The following is a 12,218-nucleotide window of genomic DNA, read 5'->3' as shown; positions in this document are numbered from 1 at the left end:
TTCCTCTGAGACAAGGGAGACGCACCCTACACCCGAAACAAGGCACCAAATCCACTGGGTACACTGCACTGATAGAAAAACACAGAGAGGCGGTCTGCACTGCTTGTTGAGCGCCCTCGAATAGACCTCCACTCCTAAAACTAGCTCTCATACCCGCAACAGGGTTAAGACCCCCATGTAGATATACACGTATAATGTAAGGGGAGAATTTTTGAATGAGAATGTTTTTAATGAATCATCAGCACTTTTAATGCATTTGGACACTTTATTGATGAACTAGGACTGAACTTTGCCCATTGGCATTACCAAAAAACTGGCTTACTATGTATAAATTACATACTGTAAAATTATTTTTTAAAAAAAATAGAAATTAAAACGGCTTTGCTTTACATATGGCTTCTGTTTTTTAAATAAATTTAAAAAAGTTTGACTAATTTTCATTTCTTTTAAAGACAGTAACAGAGTGGTAGCAAATACTTTCTTTTCTTCTAAAAACAATCTCTGCATACAACATAGGATATTACTGCATACCCACAAAAAAAACACACACACAAAAAAAGTATTTTCTTCTTTTAACTGATATACTGTATAAACTTAAAAAAAAAAAAAAATACCTGCCACAGTATAGAATATTCAGGCTACACTAAAAATTCCTGTAACCTAACCAAAAGTCAAATCAAATACAGGTAACTTACTAGAACTATAAAGTAGCATTCTGGCTCCTTCAGAACTTAATTATTCATAAGTCAGTTGGGGCTTGAATGTCCTTCATTATTACACATTAGAGAAATAAACTAATGCACTTTCTCGAAAGTTTCGGGAATGTGCAACCTGGTATTATACAAATGATAAGTAAACCCAAGAAGTAAGAAATTAATTACTAATTATTAACCCCATTGACGACCAATGACGGTTTAGGACAGTCATCGGAAACATCCCCTTGAGGACCGATGATGGTCCTGAACCGTCATAACGGTCTGGGGATACTTACCTGATCGCCGTCGTTCCCCCGCCGTCGTTCCCCCGGCGATCAGCGTTCCTCCCTGTCCAGGGAGACTGCCTGTCTGCCCAGACAGTCTCCCCGCGGCAGATCAGGACCCTGCGGACACGTGATCGCTCGATCACCTGACCGCAATAGGTGCCTGTGTATCTGCCTGCAGGGGGACTGTCTGTGCTGACAGGCAGTCTCCCTGCAAGTGTAAAATTAAAAAAAAAGTAAAATAAAATAAATCAGTGTAAAATATATATATATATATATATATATATATATATATATATGTGTGTGTGTATATATATAAAATATATATACACATGTATTATATCTATATATAATATATGTGTATATATATCATATATAATGTCATACTAAGTGTATTTTTATATTTATATATATTACTATAAAAATACACATGTAATTAAATTACACACATATATATATATATAATATATATAATAACCCTGCAAGAGCCTCCAGTATGTGATTAAAGTTCAATTTAGGGATTGAGATACAATTTTTTAAGGTAAATTACATCTGTTTGAAAGTGAAACCAGTTTTTTTTTCATGCAGGCTCTGTCAATCATAGCCAGGGGAGGTGTGGCTAGGGCTGCATAAACAGAAACAAAGTGATTTAACTCCTAAATGGCAGTGAAATTGCAGGGGAATGATCTATACACTAAAACTGCTTTATTTAGCTAAAGTAATTTAGGTGACTATAGTGTTCCTTTAAAAAAAAAATGTACATGTGGGGTGTGATTCAGATATTTATGACAGATAATAGTGTTACAATGTCACTATTGATACATTTAATATATATATATATATATATATATATATATATTGAAACAGCAATTTCCTACTTGTACTTATAGCCATGTAACTTGCAAAAAAAAAGCATGTAAACACTGGATGTTTCTAAACTCTGGACAAAATCTTGAATCTATTTAGCAGTTTTTTTTCATTAGCTTTTGTAGATAAGTAAAAGATTTTTCAAGTAAAAGTCCAAAAACTTTTTTTTTTCAATTTTTCACCATATTTTTTATTTAATTTTTTTAAAGTAAAATATATGACATTTTACAAATAATTGTATGTAAAGAAAGCCCTTCTTGTCCTGAAAAAACAATATATAACTTGTATGGGAACAGTAAATTAGAGAGCGGAAAATTACAGCTAAACACAAACACCACAAAAGTGTTAAAACCGCTCTGGTACTTAACGTACAACATCGCAAAAACAGGCCGGTTAAACAGGGGTTAATTATTCAACCCAGTGACTAATTACAATTGTATCAAACCACAAAAAAATTGCAAACTCCATAAAAAAGAAGATTGGCATTCTTTGTTCCAACCACTAGATGGAGCCTAAACATTAGCTTTATTAGTGCAGAAGAATGCTCCAAATAGCTTTGCAAATAGAGAGTAAATGTATCAAGAGTCAAATCTTTGCATATGTTCCTTGTACTAATATACATGAAATAAATTGATAAGGTGCAATGATCTCCTCCCCCCTCTGATAGGACTCAAGCCACATACAGAATGAATAAATCAATCTATCCTAAGTCTTACAATAAAGACACAGGAAATAATATATTAATATTACCCTCTAATAGTTTGACAGTCACTGTAAAGGGTACTCCCAAATGTCATTAAAGAACGTATAATATATGTTATTGAGTCCTATTGCACCTGAACAGGGCCGTTGCAAGAATTTTTGTCGCCCTAGGCAAAAAGAAAATGTTGCCCTCCCATTTGCTCCATCCACTCATGCAGACTGACACACACCTGCAGACTCACATAGACACACGCTGATTTAAGCAGACAGACTGACACACACACCGACGCATGCAGACTTACTCACATTCACACACGCACTGATCTATGAAGACTAACACGCATGCACACTGACCCAAGCAGATTGACACACACTTACTTATGTAGGATGATACACACTGACCCAAGCAGATTGACACACACTAACCCCAACACACACACTGATTCATGCAAACACGCATACACAGACACTGACCCATACAGACACACACAAACACACACTGATCCATGCATACACACACACAATGACCCATGCAGACACACACTCTGACCTATACAGACATACCCACACAATGACCCGAGCAGACTGACAGACTGACACACACACACACACACACACACACACACTGACTTATGCAGGCTGATACACAGACATGCACACTGACCCAAGCAGACTGACATACACAAACAAACTGACCACTTCATAAATTTCTCTCACAGACTTGGTTAGAAAGTATGTTGTCCAAAAAGGCAGTAGATAAATGTCCCACCAGTTCTGCAAATCTCTAATTTAGAAAACCCATTCCTGCTCTAAACAGTCACCCTAAGACGATGGTACACTGCAATCACTGAACATGGGACAATCAAAAAATTTGCCAATATCTTATCAACAGTTTATCAAGGTTAAATTTATTAGGTTCCACCAAAAGATTCTATACTGTAATGATGGCCATATGTATGAACATTAATACTTTGTCTATGACCCTTCTAGTGAAATAATCACTAGAATCCATGATGATAACACATCCCTACTCTTATTGGAAACACATATGGTTACATCTGATTTATTCTTAATGTTTAAATAATTTTTTTGAGGAACCACAATATTGGACATTGTAAAAGGAGGCTGACACACACACTGATCCATACAAACACACATATACACGCACATACACAATGTCCCATGCAGACACACACTGACCCATCAAGACACACACTGACTCAAGCAGACTTACAGACTGAAACAGACACACTGACCCAAGCAGACTGACATACACAAACAAACTGTAGCAGCCTGGCAAACATTCTCTAAAGCACACATTGTGAGGTCCCTTCTTACCTTCATGGCATATCACTTTGCAGTCCATGTGTTCGTCAGTCTGAGGAGCATTTCCTGTTTTGCTCCTGCCCACTTGTCCCAACATGCAGGGCAAGGGGTGGGAGCGATCAAATGATGTGCCCTTGCACTGTTGCCATATTAGATGTCTGGGTGGTGGGGCCTGTTTTGCGTCCTGAGATAGATGCCTGTTTTGTACCGGGTTCTAGTCAGCAGCCATGTTAGGGCTCCCTAGCGCCTGGTAACATGGCCGGCGGCACGCTGTAAATAAACATAAGGGGAGGCTAAACAGCAGTAAAGCCACTGCCAGTAACACCGGCGCCCCCTCTTAAGAAGCACCCTTTTTGGTCTGTAGGGAGCACATGAACATCAGGCCCTATACTCCCAAGATAGGAGGCAGAAATAGAATGGAGCTAAGCAGCTCTATAGTATTTCATACTAAGATTCATTTAAGATAGATAAATATACCCTGTAAAGACAAGGATAGATATGGTATATAGAAAAGTAGAAAGAATAGTCTATTTTCTTGTGGTTTCACACTTATTGTAATTAATCACTGGGTTGAATAATTAATAATTAGTAACTCATTTCTCACTTCTTGGGTTTACTCATCTTTTGTATAATACCAGGTTGCACATTTCCAAAGATTTTTAAAAAGCGCATGAGTTTTTTTCTCTCATATTGATAGGGTTATGCCCTTGGACATCCCTGGTGTGTCCTGCTGGTGCACTGATTGTACAGTTTTCGTTTCAATTCAGTTACCTATTTCTCTCTGTATAAATTATTACACATTAGTTCTTTAGACTGTTTTATGTTCGTCATGAATAGTCAAGCCTCATAGAAAGGGTAATGCTGTTTCCTAACACAAATTAAAGCTAAAACAGAGCTAACACAGTCAAAGGAATAAATATAGATAGACGCAACATATGATTGGCTGTTTGGATTCAGCTCCTTCCATTCCAGCTTTGCCTTTTGCCTCTGCAAATGAATGTAGATTTGCATGAGCTAAATGTGTTAATTATCTCTTGTTATGTAATGTTAAGTAGTCATTCAGATGAATAAAAAAATTACCCAAATTGGGATGAATATGAATGTGTCCAATGCTTGTATCTGATATCATTCATGATTAGTTTATACAGGCTGTAGGTGATTTACTTGTAGCTTCAATGGAGTTAAAGATGTTATTTTACTGCTGCCATCCTAACTGTATTACAAATGTTAATTTACTGCTGCCATCCTAACTGTATCACTTATAGCCACTAAGTTTGTTTACATTATAAATTACAATGTCTTCCCTTTCTTTCCCCAAGTGCAAAGTCCAGAGATCAACAGATGGAAACATTGAGACTGTGAATCTAAATATTCTACTACAAGGTACTGCAAAGCTATAACCTGACACATTCTGTATGTCATTCATCTAGAACTCTCACTGCAATATCCACTACCACTACATTTTTTTTATGTATTGCAATTTATATGTTCTGTTTATTTTATTTTTATAGTTTATCACTAATAATAATTATCAATAAAATGTTTTTCCTTTCTTTCAGATAATGAATTGACCAGCTTTGGATCCAAGCCAGGTAGAATTAATTCTTAACAAGTATAACTGTTATATAATACTGATTCCAAACTATAAAAAGTCCCCAATTTAAAAAATATATATTTTGTAATCTAGATGTTTTTTCAGTTTTAAAGCATCCAGGTTCCCCAGTTTTAAGCATTTAAGTCTGAATTTCAGCCGTCCTGCGATATTCAGTCCGACTGAAGTCCGGGCCTAATTCAGGCTCATTCAGAGCCTGAGTTGCATTGTTAAATAGTGTGAATAATTTATGCAGCCCGGTGGCTTTGCCCTGTTCAGACTTTAGCGAATTTCTGGAAATTCAAAGTTAAATTTAAATTTTAGGTCACAATAACCACATGGAAAAATATTTCAAATAAGCTATGTTTTAATTTATGCTATTTTGGCCTAAAATTTTAAATTCACTTTGAATATTATATTTGTGCTGCTCTGGCACATTCTTGCTGATTACCATTGCTAAACAAAACAAAAACAGACTTTAGTATACACTTCAAACACTGCATACACAAATCTTCTGTTGAACTCCTCACCCAAAACCACACACACAATGTCAAGAAATGTATAAGGTTATTGACACTATAGTGCAAAGACTAATATGATAAAGAATGTATTCATTTCTTGACATTGTGTGGTTTTGGGTGATATAGAAGATTTGCATTTGAAGTGATTGGAGATTTGCAGTGTGAGAAGTATACAGTATACGAAGTATAAAAAAGTATTTCTTAACAGCACTCATAAGAGGATGTTTTTTCTTGTGTGAGTATCACTCTGTAAGTGCTCACACACATTCTATACAATTATGTAGACATGTGAGGTGCTTTTATTATTATTGGCATTTATAAAGTGCAGCACTGTCCAATTAGCGAAAAAGACAAAACAATATACACAGACCAATACAAAAGGTAAAGAAGGCCCTGCCTTGAGCTGAAATTGAGCCATTGAAGCTTTTTTTTAATACAAGATATTTAGCTAGATAGCCTGTGAGAATACAATCTTTTATCCCTTGATAGAATTTAAAGGTTTATATGCATTACGTGATTCCCATTGTACAGCGCTACAGAATTTGCTGGCGCTATATAAATAATAATATATACTCTCATGGTGATAACTATATCAATCTCTTTATAGCCATTTCCTGGGCTACGTTGGCTGGTTCTCTGCTCACATTTCTATCCATTAAACTTGTCTGAAGAGACCTTTGGAATTTGAGTTGCTGACTTCGATCAAGATTGATCCGGTTTTGGGAGTCATAATAAAAATTTCATTCTCAAGGCTGAAATTATTTATTTTATTTAAATAATCATACTATCTGAATTTGGGTGCCTAGGATGGGGAACTTTTTAAGTGTTGACGGATTTTCACTTAATCACTTTCTAATTTGGAAAAGGCAGACAGTCAAATATTTGGCCTGTTTGATCAGACCTAATCAAATCTTTGACTGTGTTTTGCATAATGTACTTTATATAATTACTACATTTATTCACTCTGTTTATGACATCAAGGGAACTCTCCAAGTACCAAAATAAAATATCTTATTGCTGTAGTTGTGGATCGTAGAAGCTATGAGTGCAGTCTATACAGTTTTTGTTAAATTGTTTTTAAGCAAAGGTTTTCCTGGAGCCCAAAGCACACGTCTACTGCTTAGTATGACAGAACGAGAAAGTTTCACTTCTGTATTATGCATCAGAAACATTTATGCAAAGTATAGGGTGGTTTGGATTTGATAAGTCTTTGCAGCCATTGCAGCCTTTGTAAAACCCTGTTAACCTTTTGACTCCACCAACTTGAAATAAGCTCCTTGTTACAATTTGGTGGTGTCAAAAGGGTTAACAGTGATACATCCTTCTTATGTTTTCTCAAACCGAGCTTATGAACTTTAGCTACAGGGGCAACCTTTCATTTTTGTCAAACAATACGAAGTACTTTCATATCTTTTTTAAAAACCAGAGGCTCAGCACCTACAGAACCATAACCACTGTAATAAGCTGCTGTGATTATAGAAATAGAATGCATTTGCAGTTTATCTGTAAAGTCCAATAATGATATTAATTTGTGCTAAATATGTTCACTAATTTGAGTTAACCTATGAATTTTGAGTCTTGAATTTTAATTGCTAAATTAATTAAGCCTCTTTGTAGTATATGCAATTACTATCTGCTGTAATACATGTAATTTTAATTAAATGTATGGTGCATGGAACTGTAAAGGTTAATGTCTTTAATCTACCCTTATTGAGATTGGTACTTTATACGTTGTATAAATGTTGTGGGAAAACACTGAAGAAGACACACACAAAGAGTCCAGACGCAGGTCAATTCAGGAAGCAAAAACAGATTTATTGTAACCGGCCGTGTCTCAGCTGACTCGTGTCCAAAGTCTGAGCACTGGAGTTTTGAATTATAGGCTTTTTATAGACCCATCTGTACCCTTACACCAGTATTACCTTATATGGCTAGGCAACATGGCACTAGGGGAGAATGGAATGTGGTTTCAGATCGTGCGCATGCTCATTACATTGATGACAGTATCTTAGTTATGTATGACTTAAAGATAGGTGTACTTGTATATGCCACATGAAGATTTTAGGCCTAGTAATTTTTGGCCTAATTGAGATCCTGTCACATTCACCCCTTTGATGCTTCTGTTACTATATACTCGGTTGCATCACTTACCAGAGTTTGCCAATTCCAATCAGGTAATAATAGGACAGGAGAGACCAACAGGACTTTTGGCTTGCCCCTGGGGCCCCCATATAAGCTTTATCGAAAACTGAATTACATGTGACCTCTCTCTAGGCTAGAGGTTTATACTTCCAAATGGCCATAACATGGGTGGCTGTTTTTCTCTCAATGGTGTTATCAATGATACTACATATAGGGCTTATAACCAAGGAATTAAGCAGGGTATTAAGAGACAGAGACTGATTATAAAAAGCACCCCCCACTCCTTCAGCCACCAATAGATAAGAGTCAGCCTATTTTTAGTAGATTGCTGATCTCATATTGTTATTCTGTTTGGCCAGGAGGTTGAGAGCTTCAGCAGTTCCATTGGTAATTGTAGTGGAGTAGAGGTATAACCACGATATCTCCGCTGGTAGACGTAGTCAGCATACGAAATCCAAGCAGCGTAGTAATTCCAATCCCTTTTTCCCAAGAACTGGATGACACACAGTTTGGGAGTCAACTGAACTTTTATTGCACCACAGCTGGTTTTATACACATCCCCATGCAAGGGGTTTCCTTAATTACATTCCAGGGGTATTTCCCTGGTGGACTGTGTGGAAAATGTAGTGTACAAGAATTTCCCATCATCCTTTTCTGTACTGGAGAGATAATTGCGTCAGAGTACACCTTTAATTACATTATCTCACCATACAGAAAATTACACAATATGGTTTAAAAATACATAATTCCTAAAATATGTGCCTGAACTTCACGTAATTCATTGAATAGCTGGGATCTGAGTGCCCAGTCTGGCAAAATACCGCTCAGATCCATTTGTTAGAATGGAAAAGCCATTCGAATGAAGTTATGGAACAGTCAGCCACGAGGCGAGAACAAACCTCCTAATGATAACAGTATTTTTTTTTTAAACATAAAAAACTTACAAATTATTATGCACAGTAAGTTTCAAAACACTTTATAGGTTGTAAAGAACTGAAAATTGTCATTTGTTGTGTTTGCAGGATATTTACTGAAATCAAAAGCTATTTCAATAAAAACGTATAACAACATTTTAACTTTTTAAGCATGTTAACAGGTCACGTTACATTTTAACATAGGACCCCTTATTTGATAGCAGCTTCACAAGTCTTGCATCCATTGAACTTGTGAGTTTTTGGACAGTTTCTACTTGAATTTGTTTGCAAGATGTAAGAATAGCCTCCCAGAGCTGCTGTTTGGATGTAAACTGCCTCCCACCCTCATAGACCTTTTGCCGTTAGGATGCTCCAAAGGTTCTCAATAGTGATGTACCAAACTGTTCGCCAGCGAATAGTTCCCGGCGAACATAGCGTGTTCGCGTTCGCCACGGCGGGCGAACACATGCGCGGTTCGATCCGCCCCCTATTCGTCATCATTGAGTAAACTTTGACCCTGTGCCTCACGGTCAGCAGACACATTCCATCAAATTAGCAGCAGACCCTCCCTTCCAGACCCTCCCACCTCCTGTACAGCATCCATTTTATATTCATTCTGAAGCTGCATTCTTAGATAGAGGAGGGAACGTGTAGCTGCTGCTCATTTGATAGGGAAATTGATAGCTAGGCTAGGGTATTCAGTGTCCACTACAGTCCTGACGGACTCATCTGATCTCTGCTGTAAGGACAGCACCCCAAAAAGCCCTTTTTAGGGCTAGAACATCAGTCTGCCTTTTTTTTTTTCTGTGTAATGTAATTGCAGATGCCTGCCTGCCAGCTTCTGTGTCAGGCTCACAGTGGATACTGTGCCCACTTGCCCAGTGCCACCACTCATATCTGGTGTCACAATAGCTTAAGCTTGCATTTAAAAACAAAAAAATATTTTTCACTGTAATAGATTGAATAGCAGTTAGTTGTCTGCAAGCGTCTGGCCTTCAGCGTGTACTCTGCCAATCTCTGCCAGTGTACTTTGCCACTCATATCTGGTGTCACTATAGCGTGCCTTTAAAAAGAAAAAAGTATTTCACTGTAAGCTAATAGCAGTCAGTGTCCTTAAAGCGGGTGTCAGGCCTTCAGCGTGTGCTCTGCCAACCTCTACAAGTGCACTTTGCCACTCATATCTGGTGTCACTATAGCGTGCCTTTAAAAAGAAAAAAGTATTTCACTGTAAGCTAATAGCAGTCAGTGTCCTTAAAGCGGGTGTCAGGTCTTCAGCGTGTGCTCTGCCAAGTGCACTTTGCCACTCATATCTGGTGTCACTATAACGTGCCTTTAAAAAGAAAAAAAAAATTTCACTGTAAACTAATAGCAGTCGGTGTCCTTAAAGCGGGTGTCAGGCCTTCAGCGTGTGCTCTGCCAACCTCTGCAAGTGCACTTTGCCACTCATATCTGGTGTCACTATAGCGTGCCTTTAAAAAGAAAAAAGTTTTTCACTGTAAGCTAATAGCAGTCAGTGTCCTTAAAGCGGGTGTCAGGCCTTCAGCGTGTACTCTGCCAACCTCTGCAAGTGCACATTGCCACTCATATCTGGTGTCACAATAGCGTTGATTTAAAAACAAAAATTTTTTTTTCACTGTTATAGATTGAATAGCCGTTAGTTGTCTTCAAGCGGGTGTGTCAGGCCTACAGCGTGTACTCTACCAACCTCTGTCACTGCACAGTGCCACTCATATCTGGACGCACAGTAGCTTGCACGCATAGTGCCACTAATCCAAAAAAAAATGACAGGCAGAGGCAGGCCACCCCGCAGGGGCCATCGTGGTCATGGTGCTGTGATTCCCTTTTGCCCTAGAATAATGCCCAGTTTTCAGAGGCCACATACCCTGAACTTGAAAAGTTCTGAGGACATAGTTGACTGGCTAACACAGGACACCCAATCTTCTACAGCTTCCGCTCGGAATCTTGACGCACCATCCTCCTCCAGCTTAGCTTCGGGCACCTCTCAAGATACCACTCACCCGCCTGCCGCCACCACCAACACTAGCACCACAGCCGCTTCACTTGGTATGTCAGAGGAGTTATTTACACATCCGTTTGAAGAAATGAGTGAGGCGCAACCATTATTGCCAGAGGATGTAGATAACAGGGATATATCTCAGGCAGGCAGCATTACACACATGGACGTACGGTGTGATGATGATGATGTTGTACCCGCTGCTGCTTCCTTTGCTGAGTTGTCAGATACAAGTGAAGCGGTTGATGATGACGATGCGTCCATGGATGTCACGTGGGTGCCCACTCGGCAAGAAGAAGAACAGGGCAAAAGTTCAGATGGGGAGACAGAGAGGAGGAGGAGGAGACGAGTTGGAAGCAGGGGGAGGTCGTCGCAAAGAGCTAGTGGCACAGTCAGACAGCATGCATCGGCACCCGGGGTCAGCCCGACAGCACACCAATCAACGCATGCTGTGTCCACCACCAGAATGCCGTCATTGCAGAGCTCAGCAGTGTGGCATTTTTTTTGTGTGTCTGCCTCTGACAACAGCGATGCCATTTGCAACCTGTGCCAAAAGAAACTGAGTCGTGGGAAGTCCAACACACACCTAGGTACAACTGCTTTGCGTAGGCTCATGATCGCACATCACAAACGCCTATGGGATCAACACATGAGTACAAGCAGCACAAAAACTCAAAGCCGCCATCCTCCTACTGGTCCAGCATCTTCAGCCACGTCAACCACTGCTGTCCTCCTTGTCCCCTCTCAACCATCCGCCACTCCTTCTCTCGCCTTGAGCAGTTCCCGCTCATCTGCCCACAGTCAGGTGTCTGTCAAGGACATGTTTGAGCGTAAGAAGCCAATGTCAGAAAGTCACCCCCTTGCCCAGCGTCTGACAGCTGGCTTGTCTAAACTATTAGCCCGCCAGCTTTTACCATACAAGCTGGTGGAGTCTGAGGCATTCAAAAAATTTGTAGCTATTGGGACACCGCAGTGGAAGGTACCCGGACGAAATTTCACAAAAGGCAATACCCAACCTGTACTCGATTGTGCAAAAGGAAGTAATGGCATGTCTGGCACACAGTGTTGGGGCAAGGGTCCATCTGACCACTGATACCTGGTCTGCAAAGCATGGTCAGGGCAGGTATATCACCTACACTGCGCATTGGGTAAACCTGCTGAC

At 39.2% G+C, this 12,218-nt stretch overlaps 1 protein-coding gene across 1 annotated transcript in view; it reads left to right on the top strand.

Annotated features, from left to right (window-relative positions):
* The window catches only part of LOC134610096 (pancreatic secretory granule membrane major glycoprotein GP2-like), a 56,380-nt gene extending 49,372 nt beyond the window's left edge, over window positions 1-7,008 (top strand). Inside the window, exons 9-11 of the mRNA XM_063453216.1 lie at window positions 5,194-5,257; window positions 5,434-5,466; window positions 6,594-7,008. Of these exons, the coding sequence (XP_063309286.1) occupies window positions 5,194-5,257; window positions 5,434-5,466; window positions 6,594-6,655 (159 nt within the window). The 3' untranslated portion in view covers window positions 6,656-7,008. The remainder of the gene's footprint in view (window positions 1-5,193; window positions 5,258-5,433; window positions 5,467-6,593) is intronic.
* The last annotated feature ends 5,210 nt before the right edge of the window (window positions 7,009-12,218 follow it).

Source organism: Pelobates fuscus, chromosome 1, assembly GCF_036172605.1.
Source record: "Pelobates fuscus isolate aPelFus1 chromosome 1, aPelFus1.pri, whole genome shotgun sequence".
Classification (NCBI taxonomy): Eukaryota; Metazoa; Chordata; class Amphibia; order Anura; family Pelobatidae; genus Pelobates; species Pelobates fuscus.
The sequence above is the reverse complement of the archived record's forward strand: the minus strand, read 5'-3'. Positions and strand labels throughout refer to the sequence as shown.